Genomic DNA, 24,276 nt, shown 5'->3' with positions numbered 1-24,276 from the left:
ATCTTGCAGCTTATGAGTAGTGTTTATTCTGTCAAATACACTAATACCCTAAGGCTATATCAGATGCAATCAGTTGTACTAAGTGTTGTTTTCATGTCTCAGTGCATTGTATTCATGTCTAAGTTTGTTGTTTTTAAATCCTGGTGTGTTATTTCTGTGTCATTACATTGTTTTGGGGTCTCGGTGTGTTACTTTTGTCTCTTACCACATTGTTTTGTTATGTGAGTGTATGTTGTGTCTGAGTGTCTTCTGAGATGATGTGGTGTGTTTAGTGATATCCCATCTCCCTCTCTGTGTCTCACAGCTGCCAGAGATGCTTCACGGTGACAGCGAGGACCACAAACGCTGCCAGTTCGGTCACTTCCTTCTGCAGAATGTGGGCATGTTGACCGGCTTTGCCATCATGCTGCTCATCGCCATCTTTGAGGACCGCATCGTGCTGGACTTCGGCTTCTAAAGTTCGCCTTAAAGCGCATCTGTGACAATACCATCCTGCATGAATCGCGCCCAGCAGCCATGTCTCATGTCCCCATCAGAAAACATTGGCTTGCAGTCACCTTTGTCACCGAGAGGTTTACACACCCACATTTCCATCTGACATTCTCTCTGTCCTGTCAATCATGTCTGGGCATTCTGAGCATTTGCTGTAACCCTGTAAAACACTGTGTGTACCCCCCCATGCCAGCACAGCTAAGTTTAACCACATCCATGTCTAAATGCAAACCCCACCAGTCTACAGATGTGCAAACCCCCACCCAGCCTTATTATCAATTTCTGACAGCAGCCCTTTTTAAACAGTTCAGTTTACACAGCCAGGAAACATATGACTCATCATGCTGTGCCAGACAAAGAGAACAGAAAAAGCCTTCTGATCATTAAATTTCAGCACCATAAAAGCTGCTTGATGGTATGTCTTTAATCAACCTCCTGTGTGCACGCTGATCAGACACGCTGTCCCAGAGAGCACCGTGTTTAATTAACTCAGCCACCCACCACCCTGCCACCCCCCAGCAGCCCCCTTCCTCTGGAGGCCGTAAACACGACTGGGTTGCCAGCAGGAGAGACGGTTGCCAAAGAACGATAATTTTATCCTTTCTGAACGCAATCCCAATCCCAGTCAGGGTCCACTATGGGAAATCAACACCAGCCAGACCCACACACCTTGTGAGTTCACCTTCGAAAACCTGAGATCCCTCATTTTTACCGCTTTTACTTTTGACCAGTACAAGAGCATGTCACACTGATGGCTATTATAAATCACTTCTGGTTTGCCCGGGTGGGACGGGGCGAATGGTGCCCCGCGTCCCTTGCTGTGCCACTCCAGGTGTTCCGGGTCACCACAGCGCTCGATGCAGGTCACTGCCATCACCGGCAGACCTACCAAGTGTTTGTTTCAGAATCTGTCATGCCAGCAGCCAGCTCTCTGACTGGACCCATCCAAACGTTAAATGCATTGCTGCCTCCCCTGGCTCCTTCACAAACTCCTGGGGTTGCTTTTCATCAAGTGTTAAAAAACACGAATGCCATTTGGGAGGTTTGAAGTTACAATTGCACACAAATGGAGTATTGAAAGTAAAAAGCTACACAGCAGTGTTTTACAAGCAGAAAAAATAAACCTAACAGCTATTAACCAATCCTGTTTGCCTGTGGACAGCTCCCCTGTTCTCTCCAAATATAAAAATTAGATACAGCGGTTCATCATGTTCATCTCAGTTCAGCTATGTACAAGTACCCTTCAGAGGAGTGGATTAATCAGGTGAATCCCTTAATCTGAAATGCAGTCCAAGCTCTGCTTCTGCAGTGAGGAGCTGGTGTCCGATTATGCCAGACTCCTACACCTTTCCATCAAGTGTTCATTCATTGGTCCCTGTTCATGCACACGCAATCTGTATATGATGAAAAAGGCTTTGATTTTAAGCTTTAGGAGAGCGTCCATAAATTATTTGTTAAAAAAATGTTGTACTACAGTCTTGAGAGAGTTCAATGGCTCCATTTTTATTTATTATCTTTTTTTTTTTTTTGAACTAGTGTCTTCCACACTGCCTACCAGATAGTCTGTCCTGTTGGTCTGTCATGTGATGCACACATAGTGGAACTGAAGGTACAACTAAATCATTAGATGTAATGTAGTCTTTTGTAGTCATTTTTATTACAAAAATATTAACATAGATGATCACGTTCTACAAGTAGCCATGTGTTATAAATGTTCTTTAGTTTTAAATGGGTCACAGCTTGGATAAACTTTTCATGAACCAAGAAAAACTCCCAACTTGGGATGACTTCTTTTCATATAAGACATTGACATAACTCACTGAAACAGGAGTGCATCTGATATGTTTTAAGTAGTCTTATGGACTACAATAAATTAAATGCTGCTCCCTATTGTTTGATGAACTCCGTTCTCAAATCAAACAAGGAAAAAAAAAGTCTAAGAAACTGGCTCCTTTAAGAGTCCCGAATCAAAGACTGACAATCCAAACCAGCACTATTTATTATTGAATCATTAACTTGGCTACGCCCCTATATCATTTAAACCTGCATGCTGTATGTTGCTAAGTGTTTAATTCATATCAGGCTAATTTGCACTGTGATTGATATCTGACAAGCTAAATTGGAAGCACTGGAGAACACCACTGATCGTTAATTTGATAGAAATATCTTCTTTTATTTTGCTTTAATGGTTGTATGTGACAGAAACCGATATGAGCTGTGCCAAACACTGGTCATTCCACTCACCATGAAGTTGTGCACAAATGATAGCAGTGCTGTAGTTGCCTCCTGACATTCCATTATCGTTTCTGTTGCGCGTGTTACCAGAGCATTGTCTGTGCATAGACTAACTAGTGCAGATGGCTTGCCTCTATGTTTGCTGGAGTTCAGACCTGTGTGACTTATGTAAAAATGACACCTGTCACTGTGTGACAACCATGGTCTCGTTTTGTTGGGTGCAAATCATCAAGATCACATTAAACTAATGTAACTAGATCAATACATGCATGAGGCATGACTTAAGCAGACAGACAAAATGTTTTGGTTGTAATAATTTTTTGTTATTAAAAAAATGAATAACAAATGTGACTGTGTTTGAACATTGTGTTAGTTTTTTCCTTTTTGTATGGATTACATTCAGAGATGCTGTACTTTGGGGCAGCTGTAACTGGAGAGAATGGTTGTTAGTTCACATGTGAACGCGGTGGATGCAGCATCTGATTGGTCTCAAGGGAAAAAAAACCTGCACGCCGAGTCTGGTGAATGCCCCCTATTCTGTGGAGAATGCTGTCACCAATGGGAAGAGAGAGATAGAGAATGAGAGATGACAGCTGTTTGGTGTGGCTCTTAAGTCACATAGTGGATGCACCTCGCAAAGACAAAAAGGGGGCCGTAAGGTGAGGTGTGGTTATCTGTTTCTCAGCCAATCAAGAGATGTTCCAGCCAATGCTCTGAAGGCTGAATCAGACCACTTTGGACATGGAGGGATCTCTACACTAGAATTTCATTTTGAAACATTAGGCATCAGGCCCAGCTGAACCAAACAGAAATCTGGGATGTAAAAGTACTGACAGGTCTGTAGTTTGAGGCCTCAGGCTTCATGCCTCACGTTTGAAACGGGGTATTTACAGCCTTTCTTACCACATGCCGGTCATCACTTTTCAGCAGTCACTACATGTATGCCACATCATGGCTCAGAAATGCAGTTCCTGGGCTGACCATTATAGAGATGATTTACAGAATGGAGAAATTAAGAGGACAAAGCAACAACCTGAGGTTACTTTGCCCCAAAGAATACCTGGTCTCTTTGCAGGTACGCCAGTGTAAATCTGTCCAGAGGTCAAAACAATGAAGGTTCATCTTTGTTCTTTCCTCTTAATTTTATGTATTGTTTACAAACCTGGATATATAAATGTGTTCACTGCGTTAGCCATACTCGCTGATTGTCTTTGGTCTGATTGTGTGGTTTACCCATCAAAGAAAGAAAATAAAGTTCGAAAGGAGTTGCTTTTTGTGTCTCTGACTGGTCATTGCTTTGTATGTCTGATTGGATACTGTGTACATCTGACTGTCTGATTATATATTGTATGTGCCTGACCCTGCTTTGATGCACCTGATGGAGATGCACCTGACTCTGATTAGAGACTGCATCTCTCTCTGTCTCTCTCTGATTGGAGACCGTGTCTCTCAGGCTCACACTGCTCAACCTTGGCCTTAAGGGAAAAGTCTTCTAACCAGAACATGACTAGTGGTCACGCAGGTCAAAGGAGAGTTTAATAATGAATGGGAAGAATGAGTAGGGAATGGAATACAAGGTTTTACAGCTGGCTTTGGGGAGAGCAGCTGAGAGTTACGAGTTCAGCTGGCACAGGAGTGCCACCCCTCGTCTGATCCAGTGCTCGGGGGGCACGCTGGAGTTGAGCGTCATGGAAATTACAAAGTTGGTGGAGTGTCCTGTGGTGGAGAGGGTGCCGCGGCGCTCGCTGGTCTTGTAGACAGGGGAAGTATAGCAGAGCCGCTCAGGGATCTCCTGCTTCTTCAGTGGCTTCAGCCAAATCTGGGGGAGGATAAGAGGGGTGGAGTCAGAGTACTGAGGGGAAGGGAGGGGAAAATTGAAAGGAGAACGGTGGGTTTGACCCCATTGCAAAACCAGTGCTATGGTTCAGAGTTGATCATATCTGGAACAAAGCCACAGGGGTACTGTCAGCGCAATTAAACAAAGGTGATAAACTGTAGTCCCACTTTTGGCCAGGCCTGCATGTGGTAACCTCTCAGCTCCCATATATAAAGCATGCAGTCGATTTAAATAATAGGGATGCAGGGCACGGCTCTCTGGAGAGATTTGCATTTCAAAGTCCGTCCCACTGACTCCGTTGTATTTCCTTCTCAAACGATAAACACATTCTTAATTTAGTTTTGCTCTTGTCAAAAATGGTTTTGGTAATAAGCTGACCTGGAATGTCTGAATATCAAAGAAACACTCCTGAATAATGCATGACCCTGGGGTGTGGGTGGAGGGGGTGGAGAAAACTTTCAAAGTAATCGTCCATTTTCCCTCCAAGCACCACAGCCACACTGCCATCAGCGATCTGTTTTAATATAACGCTTAATAATTTATATAGAAGCTGTATCGGGTTGTAATTAATATAAACTATAAAATGAGGAAACAAACTCCTTTTTCTTTGTGTATTGTTCTACCCATAATTGGATGGCCTCAAAAGCCCTGCCATAAAAATTTCAAGAAGCTGAGCACTGCAATGGTCTCTGTGGCGGAAGTCCCAGACGCCTGAGGTATTGTTGCTTTTTGCTGCTGTCCACAAAGCTCCACAAAGAGTTTTTAGGGATCCCGCTTTGATTTGTTTCAATGTGGTGACACAGAGAGCAGAACAGAGATGGAAAGAGCATAATTTTTATTATTAATTATTTACAATATTTAATACAAATATGTAATGAATTAATTACTACTTTCTTTATTGTTCGTCTACATTGAAGACACCTTGTGTCTTGACCACCCACTGAGGTGGCTTTGATGGACAGCTGCTTTGACTCCCCTGTCCTTCGTGGGGTTTATGGACCAGGGAGGGGTGGAGAGACCAGAAGGGTAGGACCCGGGGTACACCATCAGTGTACATTCTACAGTAACTTTCTGCAAGTGGATCTGACAGTAACTGCTACAACGACGCAGCAGGTGTTTAGTATGAGCAGTGAAAGGTAGCACTTACCACAGGCATGGTGTCGTGCAGCACTTTGGGGTAGGACTCCGCCAGGAGCTTGGTCTTTCGATCCCAGCGTGCACCGTCCAGGAAGAGCCCGTAGATGTAGACACCTGCAGATACACACACACACGCACACACACAAACACACACACACAGCACAATCAGACTTTAACACAATATAAAAGCGGGGACACGTGCATTCTCAGCTCTCTTGGACTGTAACGTTACACACTGATGAAATACATGTACACAGACAAGGCTGTCTCTGCCACTTAACACACTGTAGAAACACACGCAGCTGTATCAGACCACAATGTCAGACATCGGAAAACCAAACTCACACACACAACCACATACTCACACACACTCACACACTCCCTGTGGCACCCTTTAGATATGCTCTCATCCAGAGCGTCTCAGGTGCCCCTTTTCCACCAACGCATTTCACGGGCTGGTTTGGAGCTGGTGCCTAATCTCAAACCAGTCCTTCGCATTTCGACAGCCAAAGAACTGGAAACACAGGAAAACTGGTTCGAGAGCAGCACCAGCCCTTTGCTGGTCTAGAACAAAGAACCGCTACGTCAGGGGCTGGGGGCGGGATTATCGTGACCAATAAATCCAACTAAAACTTTGTGACCGCCATTTTTAAAAAACAAGAGCTAGTGTAGTGTCTAGTCTGCCTAAAAAGAAGAACCAGAGTTTTATTTTTCAAACATTTCGCCTTGTTGCCAGTCAGCTATGTATTTCTCACCTGTTTAGTGAGCTACTAATTTCTCACATCAATGCGCTAGCTATCTAGCTGTTGGTTAGATAACATTACCCAAGCAAGCATAGCTACTAATTTCTCACATCAATGTTACGTTCGACATTCGTATCATTGATGTGAGAAATTAGTAGCTATGCTTGCTTGGGTAATGTTAGCTGACCAACAGCTAGCTGGCCAACTACCATAACCTTGGTAACAGTTGCTAATGTTAGCATGCTACTTTCTAACATTGCCATTAACTCAACTACCAATGTCACTTAACATTTGGCTTCACAAAAGGTTAACATTGTATAAAGTGCAGTGGACAAGTTTGTTTTTTAAAGCACTGTTCTCTTGTTTTTATTGTTGTTGTTTGTTCCCGCTAGCTTGCAGTGGCGGCTGCAACCTAGCGAAACATGCTCACGAAACACCGCAGATTGTCTGAAATTTGTGTGCTATTGCGAAAGCTACATCATGAGATTGTTTAATTAACAAGGATGGCAATTTAAGTGGCAACTAATCCCAACGCTTTCTCTTAAATGTGTCACATTCCAGCTTTCTTGTGTTACAAAATTAAAATTACAGAACGGAGCTAAATTTAGTTAAATCGATTTAAATTACTGAGAATAAACTTTTAGGTTAGTTTGAGTGCAATGAACAATAACATTTAGAACACAGACCTCACAAAAGCTGTGATGTGTCATAAGCATTTAACATAGTTTAAATCGATAAATGCCATCCTTGTTAATTAATCTCATGTTGTAGCTTTCACAAGCACACAAACTACAGACAATCTGCTGTGTTTTGTGAGCATAATCATTTACTCTATTCACGCGACTGGTGTCAACTATTATGTGAATTACTTGTTTTATTGTTAATCAAGGAGAATAAAGGGGAACAATTTGAAAGTATTGGTAGATTTAAAGGTAGTGTTTGGGCTTCCCGTTTCCAGCTCACCAGCCTCCACTGCTAGGTTGCCGCTAGCGGGAAAGCGGAGACATATACAGACGTATACAGTGACGTGATGACGTGGCTCTATGGTGGCTCTCTAACCCCTGGAAAAGCAAAACCATTCTTGGAAGGTTTGCAACTCCGAACTGGCACTAGCACCAGCCCAGAACTAGCACGTAGTTCGCGTTGGTGGAAAAGGGGTAAGGGAGAGTTGAGTAATACTGATGCCAGTCCAGCAGGCACAAGAGAGCAGTGTCGGATAGCAAAGACAGGCCACATGGATGGGGCCTCTCACCATCCTCAGGGGGCTGCCGATACTCCTTGTCATCCAGCACCTCAAAATCGAAACCCAGCAAGTCAATGGGGATGGTGTGCTTGCGGGCGTAGTTCTGCTGGCCGCCCGTCAGGAAGGCTTGAGTGAAGAAGAACCCAGACATCCAGAAGACCGCGGGCGTGCCATTGTCATACCAATCCTACAGAGGGAAAGACAAACAAGCACCCATAATGCACTGCAGAGGACTTTTACCTTCACAATCCATTAGCCATGGAGTGTTAACAACTACTACCTTGAGTAAGTGCAACATGGTGACAATACTGTGCCATGTTTGATTATGATGTCACTGACCGGTTCTCTCCCCACCTAAAGAATTCTGGGAAACACAAGGCCAAAAATGTGTAAATACTTTGCTGGAGTTGAGAAGTTGCCCTGATGCTTTTGAGTTTCTCCTTGCGTAGCTCCTTCCCTGTCAGGCTGTCTTTGTGCTCCAGTGTGTGTCTGACGGTTGCCCCGTGGTCGCACCGCAGTCACCCCTCAGCGCTCCACTGCCCCTGCCATCCTGGCCCAACGGTATCTGTCCCTGACCGCCCGGGCGTGGCTGCTGACAGGGGCCGACTGTGTGTGTATGTGTGTGAGTGTGTGTGTGATAAGAGACACTGGATCACCGTAGTGACTGCCAATACACTACTACTGTACTTCATGCGCCCCCTACCGTTAGCCCTGCAGTGGCACACTGGCTGTGATTTTAGCCAGAGATGAATCTCATTGATTTACCTACAATATTTCCACAAATTGAAACAGTGCAATGATACAATTCTGGCTGGCTGAGCTTGCCGTCTGTGTTAGGCCCCTCCCTTTGAAGGTCCACGATCAGAGGTGCCACCTGTCTGTGTGCTTCAGCTTTTGGAACAGATCCCTGGACAAGGAACAGCAAGAAACACCCACAATGGTGCAGTGCGTGTTGAGTACCATCAGGTGACCAGAGCGTTCACATTCTAGCATTACCCAGACGGCTATTCCCAGGGAATACGCACAGCGGTTGTGACCTCATGCTGAACTGTAAGAGCATGTCTACCAAGTCTAATGCCAAGAGGGCTTATTCATACTTGAGTGACCAAAACATGGAACACCTTTCCCTCGACCATGTGAGGGAATATCCAACCTCAGAGGTTCTGATGGCCAGGTATCGGATGGCAGAATGAAATGGACACTAGAGAGCTGACAAAGTATGATAACATAATTGTAATAATAATAATCGTAATAATTGTTAGATACTTCATTGATCCCCATGGGGAATTTCGTCCTCTGCATTTAACCCATCCTATACACAGTGAGCAGTGAGCACACACACACTAGCAGTAAACACACACACAATAGGAGCGGTGAGTACACACACACACACTAGGAGCTAGGAGCAGTGGGCAACCGCAGGGCAGTGCCTGGGGACCATCTCTAGTTTTTTTGCCAGTGCCTTGGTCAAGGGCGCTGACAGGGGTATTAACCCTAACATACATGTCTTTGATGGTGGGAGGAAACCGGAACGCCCAGCGGAAACCCACGCAAACACGGGGGAAACCTGCAAACTCTGCACAGAAAGGACCTGGGACCGCCGGGATAGGACCTTCTTGCTGTGAGGCAACAGTACTAACCACTGAACCACCGTGCTGCCCGTGAAAGTCTAACAGGGCATTTCAAAGCCCAATTCTCCTGGCCTCTCTGTGCTGTGTCCTGGAAAACTATAACACGCTCTCAATCACATGTCTACAGTGTGCTACTGAACTTGTGTAGGTGGAGCAAAGGACTCTGGGTTTGGGTGGGGTTTAGGGTACTCTGGGTCACCTGCAGGAACTTGAGTCTGTCCAGAAAGTCGCTGACATAACTCCCCAGGGGTTTGAGGCTGGGGTAAGACTTCTTCATCCACATCCCGGGAATCCGGCCTTTCAGGATGCTGTTAACCACCTCCTCCAGCTCTGCTGACATCACGACCAGACCCTGAAACACAGTCTCTGTTACAGACATTACCACCAGACCCTGAAACACACAGTCCCTGTAACACACAGATATTACCACCAGACCCTGAAAAACACAGTCACCATCACAAGTTTAACACCTTCGCATACGTCACATATTGACTGGTCTGTCACAATGTGACTTCCACATGATCCTGACTATCCCCCATTGGAACTCACACACTCAGCCTACACTCACAGGGAAGGAAAACCAGCCATAACTTCAGGACTTTTCTTCAGAGCTGAACTTCAGCAAAAACTTGAGATGAGAGCTGAGCTGACAGGCCAAATGTAGAAAGTAGAAATGAGGGTTTTAAAAGCAGATTTACTGAGGGCCCTCATGCATTAAGTCTCAAGTTGAAAGCAATGTGTCAGGGTCTTTGGGGAAAAGAAAAAAACGGTGTGTAAAATAATCACTTGCTCAGGTCTGTCGCCGAAGTTGTGATTAAAGCAGAGAAGTATGTGACGTCCGAATAAGTACGATTTTATCAGGCAGATAGTTTCATTACACCGGGTGAGGGTTAAGTCCCGATGATTGACAGACAATAGCTGATAAAGCCTTCTCCGCTGGGCTCCTGGCCTCTGTAGTCCTCTGTGATGTGGAGGTATTTCAGCGAGGTGAGCTCAGACTTGGGACATGCTTTGAAAAGCCTGAGAGATAAGAGGGGTGCTCTATATTTATTCGGGGCACTGGATCCAAGGGAGCCATAGAAGCCCCTGAGGCTGTTGTCAGGTGGAATTACCTGCCTGAACTTCCCGAGCGGGCAAATGCTGCTCCTTTTAAGAGGGGTGCCTCCACAAAAAACCAAAGAACCTGGGGGGTAGGGACCAGCGATGAACGTGGAGGGGATGTTTTAAAGACATTTTAAAGATGTTCTAGTAAAGTATAGTATAGATGCACAGCTATAAACACAGTTCAATTCAATTCAAATCACAATTTCAAGATTATTTTGAGGATTTGTCCTATGGTTGACTCTCAGTCAGATTTTCTTTTCTTTATTTAACCAGCTCCCCCTTCCCATCATGCCCCCATCATGCCTCTGCTCTCACCTTGATGGCCTTCTGGATGTTCAGGCAGGAATCGCGAATGGTCTGCAGCAGCTTGTTGAAGCGGCCCATCTCCTGCACCAGCACCGTGTTCATGCTCTGGTTGTAGTTGGTGGGGAATTTCCACATGGACGCTTCAATGTCAAAGTCCAGGGGCAGCTTGCTCAGCACGTCAGCTGCCACCTCAAACACCATGTCGTCCGATGACTTGGCATCGCCCCCGGACGAGCGGGACTGGGAGGTGCAAAGAAAGAGATAGATGAAGAAGGCAATTATGTCATAATTACTGTTGAGACTGTGCAGTAATCACTTCAGTTATTATATAATTACTCTTGCAATTACTGTAATTAAATGAAAGTATTGCCATATGGTATTGAGTCGTTACATATTATTTTACTGAAATATTGCTGTAACTGTGTCCTCAGTGACATAGGAGCACACTCACTACAGCCCTACTCATTGTTAGTGGTAGGGAAGTAATGTACTCACTGCAGCGCTACTCTGTTCTCAGAGTTAGGGGTTGTATACTCACAGCAGTGTTGCTCTCTGAGGTTGGGGCAGCATACTTACGGCTTTTGTATACACAACATGAGCTCTTGGTTTCCTCTAGTAACACCTAGCTCCGGGCCTACAAGCACTGAGTGAAGGGATACTGACTGTGTGACCCTAAACCCTGCGCTCAACTTACGGTTAACTCTCCCTGGAAAACACAACACATGCACACAAGAGAAGCTACATTGGTGAAATGAGAAACACAGACCGCAGCCAGGGTCAAGTAGTTACTGCACTGTCATTCACATCTGCTTATAAAAAATTACAAACACATTGATATGACAGTTTCAAAATGACTGAATTAAACATCTAATTTTTTACATGTAATCATGCACAGTATTTACAACAAACTGCTCAGCCACAACTAAGCAATACTGGACATTCAAGAGGAACACCTCTGAGTTTCACCAAGAATAATTGCTTAAATTACAATATGCTGTCTTGCATTAAAATACACCTGCAGCATTTATTCCATTTACAGAAGAGTTTATAACTAAGTTTTAGTATGCCTCAGTGCAACAAATTACAGCAATAACCAAGGTGTGATTTTGGAGTCCTGGCTGTTGATTTGTAATTACATATTGTAAAATGAAACAGAGGTGCAAGAATGCTCAATCTTCCATATCCTGACTTTGTAGGGCCCCCAAAGTAATACCATTCTATATGTGCATATGTGTGTGTGTGTGTGTGTGTGTGCGTGTGTGCATTTGCACGTGATCACGAGCATGAGACTATGTATTTCTGTACTGAGTGTGCATATGTGGACAAGTGTCTCTCTCAATGTGTACGTTTGTTTGACATTCTTCTGCTGCACCCCCTTGTGTAACCACTTGAAAGGGCAGCCAACTTTATGTAGCTGTGTGCCTGAGCAAGGTATTTACTTTAATGGGTTGAGTCAGTAACAACAGAATGTAAAGTGATTTTAAGTTCATTATCATCATATCGTGTTGAGCAGCTAAGCTTGCTACAGCTGGATAGACAGACATAATAAAATTGTCAGAATGTTTTCTTAGCAATGAAAGTGGTTTTGGTACTTCTTCTTGGCAGGTGAGTAGAATGCAAGAGAGTGTTAGGCAACACACACGGCGTACAGAAAGTATAAAAAAGGAGAGTAGCTAACAGAGGAATAGCATTACACAGAAATGAAGAGAACATAAGGTTCACAGGTAGTTATGAGACAGTAGATGTGTTATTGTCAGACTTTTCTAAATTTTAACAGAACATCCTGAACATTATGGTGAACTGGACAAAGACTTCTTTTTGAAACAGCAATGGCTGATGAACTACCCATGATTTTCCAGCTAGCTAGAGATATCAAGCAGGCACCTAATGAATTAGGAAAAAGGCTCTTACCCCTAGTCCCCACAGAAATAACAAGACCAAGACCAACAAAGGAGTAGTAAGCAGTGTAACTTCCCAGTAGGATATGTTGATAATCATGATTACATTCTTACTGGTACCTTGTTGTAACTCAGATCTAGGTCAGGACCCACTTATGTGCACCATTTATTTAACCAAATGAAATTTTGACGAAGTGGCCATTTTTTGTAGGTTGGCAACAAATTGTTCATGTGCAATTCATTTTTCACAATCGACTGACACTGTCTTCACTAAGCAATGGACTTGCAGTCCAACCCAATAGATGTTTCACACTCCGAGATAAAGACAGTGTATCAAATGTGCGTTTCTCCAATCCTTATTGCTCTATAATAAACTGCTATTCTTCTTTGGTCATTCAATGAAAGAAATCTACAACAGAAGGGGGGAATTACAAACTAAAGACGTCTCTGAGACGGCCAACTAACCCCCTTCACAACTTCCAATGAGCCATGGCTGAAATGCGACCAAAGACAGTTCAGCCATGGATTAGGTGAGCTGCTCCTGGGGCGTCTTGGCCAATTTACACAGGGAACCGTGGCACCTTGGAGCCACAGTCGAGTCAGCGTTTTCCCTTTGTGTGAACATGGCTTAAGGCACCGACCCCCTGCCATCCAAGAAAGTTGCCTCATTGATTTTTCACAGGATCCGTGATAACCAGCTCAGCCCCGATGCTAATTTAGCTCTGCTAAGCACCTGCTAAGTGGGGGGCTGTAGAAATAAAATGGTTGTTGTGCTTTCCGAGTAAATGAATGCAGGCTTCAGACTGAAGAACTTCAGGTTCTTCAATATAGTATAAGAACTAGTGGATCTTCTCCCCAAGTACAGAGATAAAAGAACCCTGATGGTATGGTAATGCTGATTTTTTAAAGGAAATCTTTCCCACCCCCTCTAACATTCTGGGTACCCATCCTGGCTGGTTACCTTTGGGGGCTGGACATTCCCGCAGTCCCCCCCAGGAAGGAATCATTTGCATTCTGTAAGTGAAGCAACACCTTCCCTTGACTTCCTAGGTTTAGACTGGCCTGGCAAATGGTCAAGCAAAAGATTGTCCCCACAGAGTTAACATTCAATTGGCATTGATGTTAACCACCATTCTGAATACCCATATGAGCTATTGTCCTGTGGAGAGCAGACAGTCCCGCTGTCATCTCAGGAAGGAGTTGTTTGCATATGAAACAGTGGGCTCAAGCAAAACCTTTTCTCAACTTCCTGGGATGAAGCTGATCTGCCAAATGCTCAACCACAACATATTACATATCTCAACAGGGGTATGTCCAGAATCTGAAATTTTCTGCTGTGCTAGGTCATTTTGTGTTGCACATTTCTGTGAAATCGTCTCTGTACCCGCTCTGATTTCAGCTGTTGGAAATGCTCACTGTTAGTGCAACAACCGTGGCCCTTTAGCAAATACGAGGCAATCTCCACTAAAAAGGGTGCCAGTCTCCTCTCTGTCACAGGCAGATATCAGGGCTCGGGTGTGCTGAGGGGAATTCACGTTCTGGTGGTTTTTTCAGATCCGCTCACAAACAACTGAAATATTAATTGAGTTGTTTCTAATGAATGTTTCATGATAAATATTTATTGAATTTTATGAAATATTGAAGTCATCTAGGCTTGATACCACATCATGAAATGGGTCTGAGCTCCCTTGGGACGATAAGCAGGATCGCGGTCTGTGTGAAGGTTGAAGATGGCCCATGAATAAATGAGGAGATACACTGAGACCTGCCGTTCAAATCGGGGGGAGCTCTACTTTTTAACCAACTTTAAAATGTAGCTTTACTGCAAGCACACATCTATATACGCTGTGGCTTTCAACAATATACTGTATCTCCATATTTAAAAGTACTCAAAATACTAAACTTCATCTGAAATCATTTTGTGCTTTAACTATTTCAGCTAAATTCAGCTGTCAAAGGGCCAAAATTAACAGCTAATTTATCCCTGTGGCCCACAGGAAACTGTTTGTTAATTGCAATGCTTTTGTTATCCCTGTTTAATGTACAACAGCACTTGTGACCATACAGTGGTGTTCAGTATATGCTCACTGTGACAATGCAGAGCTGTTCAGTATGTGTTCATTTTGCGCTCAGCATGCTTTCAGCCTGAAGGTACAGTGCTCCTCTGTACATTTTCAGCATGTGTTCAGCGTGACAGCGCAGCACAGTGCTCAGCGCGTGTTCAGCTTTCCAGTACCTGTGTGAGCAGGATGCTGTCAAACAGCAGCTGGGTCTCGGCCTGGTCCTTGGTGATGTCGGCATTGGCGTTCATGCCGAAGATCTCAGGGGAGGGGTTGAGGGGGAGGTTCTTTGTGTACTCGATGTAGCTGCTGTACTGTGGGGGTCGAGATTGAGAGAAAGGGCACTTTTTCACAATGCCAGAATGCCACGAGCTACTGCGAGAAATAACAATCATCCACAACATTAACATTCCAAAGATCGCTGACATTTATAAGAATGACTATGTAAATGCATGTTCATGAATAAAACATTTGGTGTGGAAATGTCATATAAAATGTGTATTGATTACACTTGTGCTGACAGAAATCTAATGAGGGCATTAAAAAAAGATTCATGTCGCTCATTGGTGGCGGGACGGCGATGTGTCTGTGGACCCATGAATGCGGCATGACAGGGGCCGGCTTGGGCCGCTCCCGAGAGGCCATCCCTTTCCAGCTTTTTGTTCCGGGCTCTGCTCTTCATTATTTACCTGACATGAGCTCAGTCTGACATTTCTACCATTTATACACAAACATAAAACCTGCAGAAATTAGTTTGGAATTAACCTTTTGAGCATTCTGCAGAGTCAAAAATGTTGTCAGGCCACTGAGGAATTAAGCAATCATGGAGCAAGAACCAGTGGCCCTCTAGAGCTCTTCCACCTCAACAGCTCCGCATCCCTTTTTTTTAGGTGTCTCTTCCACAATGCAGCTGGCGTCAGCCACATAAACCAACAGCTCTAATTTAATACAACTACTGACAGTCCTTCATTTTGTATTGTGACCCAATTTACCTGTCCCTGCATGTGCTAATCACAGACATTTGAGTAACCTGCACACATCAAGTGTGCCCTAGTAACTGGGGTTGGATTTAGGTGCTGTGTGTAAAACGCCCTCTAAAGCTCTGGGAAAACAAAACTCCTTGCCTGAGAACAAAATCACTGATACATGAACTGCTCAGTAAGCTTATCTAAAAGTGATCTGCAAATAAGCTCCGTAAAGGCTTTCAAGGGCTTAGGGCGGAGACTCACTCCATCAGCCAATCAATTTTTTTGACAGGAGGCTCCTTCACAACAGAAAGTTGTCACAGCACAAAATGAACAAGTGGATCCCATACAAAATATGGACACAAGGTAATAAGACATTCAAACCATGTCAACATTTGAAAGCAAAGGAGCCTGAAATGAATGAATGAGTAAATGTCCCCTGACTTGTCAAACGTCAGGAGTAGTCAGTTCTGCTATAAGTGGGATAGGCGTTGTGTGGATTGCACACTGCTGCTGGGGTTTGGGGTCTGTACCTCTCCCTCCGGGGGCGAGTAGTAAAGGCCGCTGGAGTCAAACTTATAGTCAGGGTCCTGGATGATTTTGGGGGTGTAGAAGAGGGACAAGATGGTGCGGAGTGTGCGGCGGTCCCAGTCGTCCGTCACACGGCCACCATAGTTACACTCGCCCGTCATGTAGTGGATAGCAGCGAATGGAACTTCCTGTTGGAGGGTGGGACGTGGCAAGGATTAAAAACTCTGGAGAACAGAGCTGGAAGGACACCATCTTCATCATCATCTCTGGCACCACAACTGTAGTCCACACCACTATAACCACTACAATCATCATCACCATCATTGTCATCATTTTCATCATCAGCATCATCATCATGGCTGTTCTGTAAACCCTTCATCATTTAAACACTGTTCAGTTGAGGCAAACCCTGCTCCTAACGTTTATACTGGCAAATGCACATTCACAGACACAGACACTGGTAATCTGTACCAACAGCAGTTTGAAGAATCAACAAGACTACCCATCATTTGCATATTCCTATAAGATTATTTTAAGTGTTTCCTTTTTAAAAATCTCTTAAAATCGTGAAGTCATAAAATGGCCCATCAACCTCTGCCTGCAGACAGTTCTGTCCATGAGGACACCTACAGGCTAACCAGCAAAGATTTCCTTAAATTGTAATCTTTATGCAGCTGATTGAGCAATCCTTTATTTGTCACAAAAGCTCCTCTCAAAGTAACTTGTAAACAGAGGAAGAGCTGTGAGCAGGGAATTCCATTGTTCCTGTTGTCTGGGTAATGCAGCCATTTCAAATCTCGCTGCAATTAAGCCTCAGCATTTCTTTGTTGTTTACTTTGTTTCTCAAACAAATAAAATGGACAAGGGAAACATTTAAATGTGGCATTTCATATTCAAATTCCACTTGCAGATCCTGCTCATGGCACGCTACACCTGTTATTGGGAAAATGTCAAGGCATTCAAAACCACTCTGGCTCGCTTTATTTATGCATTGTTTTGAAGGGAAGATATAACAGTTGACGTTTTCAGTTCCCAGCAACAGAGCAGCAGTCCTTAAATGTCAAGTGTTTTTAATCAACTGCAAGAGCAGATGAAAAGAGAAGTATGGGACTATGAAGTTACTGTAGACAGGATGTACAGTAGCTACCTGCTGCAGGCCGTTTACCTGATTATGGCTGAGGAACAGGGCGTCTCTGCGCAGTTACTGCAGACGGGATGAACAGTAGCCACCTGCTGCAGGCCGTTTACCTGATTATGGCTGAGGAACAGGGCGTCTCTGCGCAGTTACTGCAGGCGGGATGAACAGTAGCCACCTGCTGCAGGCCGTTTACCTGATTACGGCCGAGGAACAGGGCGTCTCTGCACAGTTACTGCAGACGGGATGTACAGTAGCTACCTGCTGCAGGACGTTAATGCCTGGTGCACACTAGAGAATTTTCAAATCTTAACCGATTTTAAAAACATGGGAGACCACAGACATAACGATAGATTTAACCGATTTTTTATATTTCAATCATAAGAACACACACACCAGACAATTCAGTCAAGGTGTAGGACCACACACTTAGCGTTTATACTAAACGATTTCAGAGTGGCGAAATCAGGGGCTTGGGATCTCACAGAAACTCACAATCAAATGTGACTTCAGAGCAAAACCAACAATGGAGGTGGACTGTCGTCTTCAGCTTGTTGCGCTTGTATGTGCTGTTTTGCACCAAAGAAAAAATAGGAGAAAAAAACTATGGATGAAGTCATGGCTGAGAAGACGGAATCAGCATGGCTTATACATTTTGCAGCGCAAGCTGGAGTTGAGTTGGAAATAAAGTCTTATTGTTAGTCTCAAACAGGGCTAGTGCAAGCTACTGCTACAAGCTAAGGTTATTGTTATTTGTACACAGGTGGAGGGGAGAGTGAAACCTGTGATCATTAGAAATGTAGTTATTTTTATACATTCTCTGACCTTCCACTGCCCTGGAGATGCCCTTCCATATTTATATTGCTGTGCTCTGGGCTTTTGCGAAGGTTAAGTGTCAATTGCTGGGTTGGAGATGCTTCCCGGTCAGCTCGCTCTCATTGGCTATTGCGGGTTTCTGCTCAATATTACATCGCTGTTCCTTTCACACAACAAGATTTCAAGTCGTAAATATCAAACATATTTGATATTTACGATTCGAAATCGGGGAATCTCCGATCAAGTCTGTAACATTAAGATTATGTCTTTAAACCCCTCACACAACAGGATCATTTGGGCAGTTAATCGGTTCAGACCAGCCTCGAGTCGGGAATGCCCCCACAATTGTCGGGAGGGGCGACTTGGACCCAAAATCGGCCCAATTATCCCCTAGTGTGGGGCCAGCATTACCTGATTATGGACGAGGAACATGCAGAATCACGTGGCCGCATCATGAGTTTCCATCACATGAGCATCCTGCACAGGTGTGTATACAACAGTTGCATCTACCAGTTGTGCTTCTGAGTTGTGTGTGTGTATACATGTCTGTGAGTTTGTAGTGTGTATGTGTGTGCCTGAGCTTAGTGTACATACGCATGTGCATTTGTGCCTACCTCGTACTGGTTGAGGAACATGCGCAGCTGTTGCACTGAAATGCGCAGGTCTGTCTCGTTGAACTCGTAAGGGATGTTCCATCCCAGGGGGCCAAACTTGCGCCTCTCTTGAGTCAGGGCATGGAAGAAGCACAGTCCATACAGCAGCTTCTTAAACACCGCCTGCAAAACACATACACTTACTGACTGGATCTTACACACTGCCAAACATACCCACATACACACACACACTCACACACAGGACCCTAAATACCACCTGCCAGACACATGCAAAAATAACTGTCTCCACAAACACACTGACTGACGGACTGACAGTGACTGACCGGCTTGTTGCAGCTGTTGAAGAAGTCTGGGTCGGAGATGGGGTCCATGAGGAAAGAGCGGGCGATGTTGGCGCGGAGGCCCTTGGGCGCCTCATTGGTCATCTTCACCCCGTTCTGCAGGACAGCCACAGGGAAGGTGGGTGAGGGGTAGCTGGTGAGCCAGAGCCGGAAGTCCGGGTGAGTGGTGTCGGGGTTCAGCTCCTGGGAGAAGTGTGGTGAGGGACGAGAGAGTGCATCATTTCCTCAGATGAACAGTAGAACCTCCTTACATTCCAGTGTGGTTTACCCAGCAGATGCAATACAATCCTCCTCTTACTGTACATCCAGGAATTCCCCAAGGAGGTAAACCTGTGCTTAACCTGTGAGCACATATGCCAGCAGTGTGGTATTGTGGTTAAGAAGCTGGGCTTATAACACACATGGCTCCAGGTTCAACTCCCCAGTAGACTGCTTCTATAGCTTTGAACAAAGAAAGGTTGCTCCAATAAATATCCAGCCATGTAAATGTGGGCTAAGGTAGTTGTACTGGCTGAGGTCTTTAGCCCAGCAAATAAATAACGTAATGCTGTTGGAAATAATGGACGTGGTGATTCCAGCTGGATTTCTGCAGGAGTAAGCGACACTTAATCACAGCCCCACGCTGCTGCCCTCATATGACATTTAATTAGAATGAAATGCAGGGGTGAGTGAAGCAGGAAAACAAAGCGTGACACCAAGGTGCTGCCGGAGAGACTCTTCCCTCTAATTAGCAGGCTTCAGTAATTTCCACCAATTTAAAGGCAAACAATGACATCACTTTAAATTAATCGTACAGCCAGTCAGCAAACTGCCTCACCCCCCTCAGCTTAGCCGGGTAGTGTTTTTTCCACTATTCCCATTGACATTCCTAGGCTTTTTTTTTTTTTTTTTGCTTTTTTATGCAATTGGCTTTTGCATTCTAGTCTTGTTTCACTGTAATACCTTTCTGCACTCAGCCAGCAGTGCTGAGGAGAGATGATCGAAATCCTCAGATTCACTTGCACACAGCCACAGCGAGTGGCCAATCTACCCACCCCTACCTCTGACAAACAAAGCCAATGTGTTCTGCTGCAGACCTGATCAATGCTAGTAAACAACCTAGGCCGTAGGGATCAAACCTGGGCTATAGGGCTCGCCTGAGCCACTGAGGACTAAAAGAGCTGTGTTTTTAACAGAGAAGCTCAGAGAGCACAGAACGCAGTGCCACCCAGGATTCTGAACCCGCAACCCTCCCGGGCCAGAGTGCTGTGACTGACCTCGCACACCCGCTCCAGCGTGGACATCCAGGAGGTGGCCAGGTGGCAGTTCTGCAGCACCACCCAGGTGCCCTCCTTCACGCCCGTCTGGATCATGTTCATGGCAATGGGACCCTGCCCCTGCCCCAGGGACAGTGAGGTCAGCTTGTTCCCGCCGAAGCCCTGGTGGGATGCAACAAAACACACAGGGATGCATGCACTCACATCCTCTCCTTTTACACACTGTCTGTGACTCTGCATGGGATGGGGGCAGCATGAGGAGTATAAGAAACATAGGAAAACACCTGCTACATTCAGTATATGTGACTTAACTGTGTGTGCTGTAAGATCTGTGTGCGAACAATAATCTCTGTTACTGCTCTGGAAACGTCTAACTCCTTATACCAAGTGAGGCTAGAGACTCATGGAAAAGGACTTTGTTTTCACAATTCAGCGTATCTGTAAAATATCTTTATGCATGCACATATGTGTATAAATAAAATGTTTCTATATATATGCGTGTGTGTTTAGCACTACAAAAAATTCATGTTAGTATACATTTCAGCATACATATTCAGCAACACATATGCAGTGCTGTAGACTTGAAACTTGCTGGTGCTTGAAACTAAGGTTATATTTCCTGGAAATTACTGGAGGGCCTTGAAAAACCCACAGAAAATGTAAAGTTTAGCCAACAAAGCACATACTAAGTCAAACTGATGACTCTCCCAAAGATGATTTATAAATGATGGGTATGTCCAACCAAACACTTTCCCTGGGTTTCACTTAGTCATAAAGCAGCTCTGGATGTGTGCGCTGAGGTAGGCCCAGGTCTGTCTCAAACAGGAGCGTCACGCTGCAGTTGTGAGTCGTGGGAGGTGGGGGCCTAGGCTGGCTCAAACCTGGTCGTCTGCGAATTTGAGCAGGGCGGCCATGGGGTCGGAGCCGGGGGACAGGATGAAGATGAGGGGGGCACAGCAGTGGCTGTCCCCAAACGCCTTGCCCAGGTTGAAGGGCGGTGTCTCGATGAACTGGCGCCCCAGGCTGCCTGACACAAACTCCTGCACCATGGGAATGATCTGGGAGTGCAGGAAAGAGGGAGGGAGAGAGAGGGGGAGAGATGGAGATGGAGGGGTAGAGAAGGCAGAGAGATGGAAAAGAGAGGGAGAAAAAGAGAAGGGGAGAGATAGAGACAGACGTGGAGAAGGGAGAGGGATATGGAAAACCAGGAGATTAGAGGAGCGACAGAAGGAGAGGTAGAGAAGCAGGGGGCAGACAGGAAGAGAGGTAAAAAAGTATTGACAGACAGATGAGGGTTTTGTGACAGGAAAGGAGCACAGTCCAAAGAAAACAGAGAAGAGAGGGTGGGAGGGGTAAAGGGGGAGGGCCGTGAGGTAGACGTGAAGGAGAGAAGGAGGACACAGACAGAGGGGAGGGTGCGTCGATAAAGTCTTCCTGCCACAGAAACTCTGTAACTCACCAAATGGAGAGAAGCGCCTTGAGCGTGTGAAGTGAGAGGTGTATCATTGTGTCCTTGTGTGTCTGGGGTCAGGTGTGTTTGCTAGATTGGCTTTCTGGGACAAAGATGCTCTCTGGCAGCTGGTTTGTTGACAGCAGCTTCAGGAAAGCAGTGCCATGGGACCAGAGGAGTGTTTCACTCAAGGTTAGCAGCACCAAGGGGAGACAGAACAGCTTCACCTAGATGCCAGCTCCTCTCACACTCAGATCCAGGCTGCTTATGGGGTTGCCAGTCTGCCATTTTTTTGAGTGTGAACATTGTCTGTGTGTGTGCCTATGTGTGTGTGTGTGTGTGAGAGAGAGAGAGAGAGAGAGAGAGAGACTACTTGTGTGTGTGTGTGTGTGTGTGTGTGTGTGTGCGCGTTTGTGTGTGTGTGCGTGCATGTGAGTGTGTGATTGTATAAAGCTTACCTTGTCTGGCCGCAGGCAGCGTATGACCAGCATCCTCTGGAACTGTCCGAGGCTGTCCTGCCACTTTTCAGGAAAAGGGGCGTGGTGCGGTTCCTGCAAGAGCCATTCAGCACTCAGACTGCTTTCACTTAACCTTTTCATTTTCATCACAATGCCTACTCTTTCACTAACCACAGCCTTCTTTACACTCGAGCTTTCATTTCACATTTCAGCATCTACCCTTTCACTAACCACAGCCTTCTTTACACCAGGGCTTTCATTTCAGCATCTACCCTTTCACTAACCACAGCCTGCTTTACACCAGGGCTTTCATTTCAGCACCTACCCTTTCACTAACCACAGCCTTCTTTACACCAGAGCTTTCATTTCAGCACCTACCCTTTCACTAACCACAGCCTTCTTTACACCAGAGCTTTCATTTCAGCATCTACCCTTTCACTAACCACAGCCTTCTTTACACCAGAGCTTTCATTTCAGCATCTACCCTTTCACTAACCACAGCCTGCTTTACACCAGGGCTTTCATTTCAGCACCTACCCTTTCGCTAACCACAGCCTTCTTTACACCAGAGCTTTCATTTCAGCATCTACCCTTTCGCTAACCACAGCCTGCTTTACACCAGGGCTTTCATTTCAGCACCTACCCTTTCGCTAACCACAGCCTTCTTTACACCAGAGCTTTCATTTCAATATCTAAGCCTTTACTAACATCTCAGTCTCATTTACACTTTACCTTTCATTTCAGCCCAATGCTTTTACTAATCTCAGTCTCCTTTACACCCACACTTTCATTTCAGTTGTTTTAAAAATGTATTAATAACAGGACATGAATACAAACGTACATGATCAAGCATTTATTACAGACAGAATGTTGTACTTTGTTCAGGTTAATGACTTGATACAGAGTATTTATACTGCAAAACTGAAATACAATGATTTGCTTCTCATATTCTTATATAACCTCATTTTTATGTCTCTTTTATAGCAGGGTTATGTGATTTATAAGCCACTTTCACCAGCAGTGTTTCCAAATTAAGGCTTTTACAATGGCAGACAACAGTAATATTTTTCTAGGAATATCACCAAAGAGTCTACACTGCAGCAAGCTTCGGCACGCAGGAGCCTCAATATGCACACATGAGGGGACTGTTTTGATTATTAGCCAGGTTTTCTTTAATACCTGCCTTAATGAAGGCGTTCAGATGCATTTACATTCATTTGGAAGAGATAAACCTTGAAGGGACAGCAGCGTTTCATCACTTAATCAAGTTATTCACGGATAATAGGGGTGCTTTATCACCAAATTTGTTTGGGGGGAATCGTGGGATTTATCGACCTCTTGCAAGATTAAGCAACATAATTAAGTGATGAGGAAGGCGATCCATATCTGTCAGGCCAGCTAACATGTTTTACGCCGCGTGATAAACGCTCATCTCAGGTGCGCGGGAGGAGTGATGGGGCCAGATAAAGCCATGCGAAAGCAGTAATTAACTCCCCGTCCGGACCACACTGACTACATCACGGCGCTCGCTGTCAGCTCGGAGTTCCGCTCAGAAAGCACAAGCATGCCTGAGCTGATCGTCCGAGGGCAGAATTTATGCCCTCCTATGGGCTGAGACGATGTCACTCCCTCCCTTGCCACCATAGCCCATGCCAGAGGGACTGAACAAGTCCTGTTAAAATACTGCTTTTGAATATGCTCCTCCACCCTGCAAGATCACCTGCAACAAAGTTGCAATCAATGGACTGTGGAGGAATAGTGGAGCAGTGTCTCCAAGGGCCACAGTGTAGCTGTATGTCATACAGCTGTTTCTTTGCTGTAGCATGTGTGAACGTGCGTGTGTATGTGTATGCATTAGTGTGTGTGTCTTTGTGAGTGCGTATGAGTCTGTCTGTGTTTATGCATTTACGTGCACACCCATGTGAATGTGAGTGCATGTATATTTACATTTACATTACATTATTTGGCAGATGCTCTTACCCAGAGCGACTTACATAGATTACAACTCTTTACAATGTTATCTA

General features: G+C 45.0%; 2 protein-coding genes across 4 annotated transcripts in view; one reads left to right on the top strand and one right to left on the bottom strand.

The window, feature by feature from the left end:
* slc39a10 (solute carrier family 39 member 10) overlaps positions 1 to 461 on the top strand; it is a 44,143-nt gene extending 43,682 nt beyond the window's left edge. For all 3 annotated transcript variants that reach the window (XM_036541242.1, XM_036541241.1, XM_036541243.1), the window contains one exon: positions 305 to 461. In XM_036541242.1, coding sequence (XP_036397135.1) covers positions 305 to 457 — 153 coding nt within the window. In that variant the 3' untranslated portion in view covers positions 458 to 461. The remainder of the gene's footprint in view (positions 1 to 304) is intronic.
* Positions 462 to 4,322: 3,861 nt separating this feature from the next.
* Positions 4,323 to 24,276, bottom strand: part of dnah7 (dynein, axonemal, heavy chain 7) — an 86,708-nt gene continuing 66,754 nt past the window's right edge. Inside the window, exons 53-64 of the mRNA XM_036540748.1 lie at positions 22,253 to 22,345; positions 21,226 to 21,402; positions 20,345 to 20,506; positions 19,071 to 19,271; positions 18,748 to 18,909; positions 16,185 to 16,370; positions 14,863 to 15,000; positions 10,738 to 10,968; positions 9,518 to 9,670; positions 7,697 to 7,874; positions 5,712 to 5,815; positions 4,323 to 4,546 (exon numbers count right to left, since the gene is read on the bottom strand). Coding sequence (XP_036396641.1) covers positions 4,340 to 4,546; positions 5,712 to 5,815; positions 7,697 to 7,874; positions 9,518 to 9,670; positions 10,738 to 10,968; positions 14,863 to 15,000; positions 16,185 to 16,370; positions 18,748 to 18,909; positions 19,071 to 19,271; positions 20,345 to 20,506; positions 21,226 to 21,402; positions 22,253 to 22,345 — 1,992 coding nt within the window. The 3' untranslated portion in view covers positions 4,323 to 4,339. The remainder of the gene's footprint in view (positions 4,547 to 5,711; positions 5,816 to 7,696; positions 7,875 to 9,517; positions 9,671 to 10,737; positions 10,969 to 14,862; positions 15,001 to 16,184; positions 16,371 to 18,747; positions 18,910 to 19,070; positions 19,272 to 20,344; positions 20,507 to 21,225; positions 21,403 to 22,252; positions 22,346 to 24,276) is intronic.

Source organism: Megalops cyprinoides, chromosome 11, assembly GCF_013368585.1.
Source record: "Megalops cyprinoides isolate fMegCyp1 chromosome 11, fMegCyp1.pri, whole genome shotgun sequence".
NCBI lineage: Eukaryota > Metazoa > Chordata > Actinopteri > Elopiformes > Megalopidae > Megalops > Megalops cyprinoides.
This window is presented reverse-complemented; position numbering and strand designations above follow the sequence as displayed.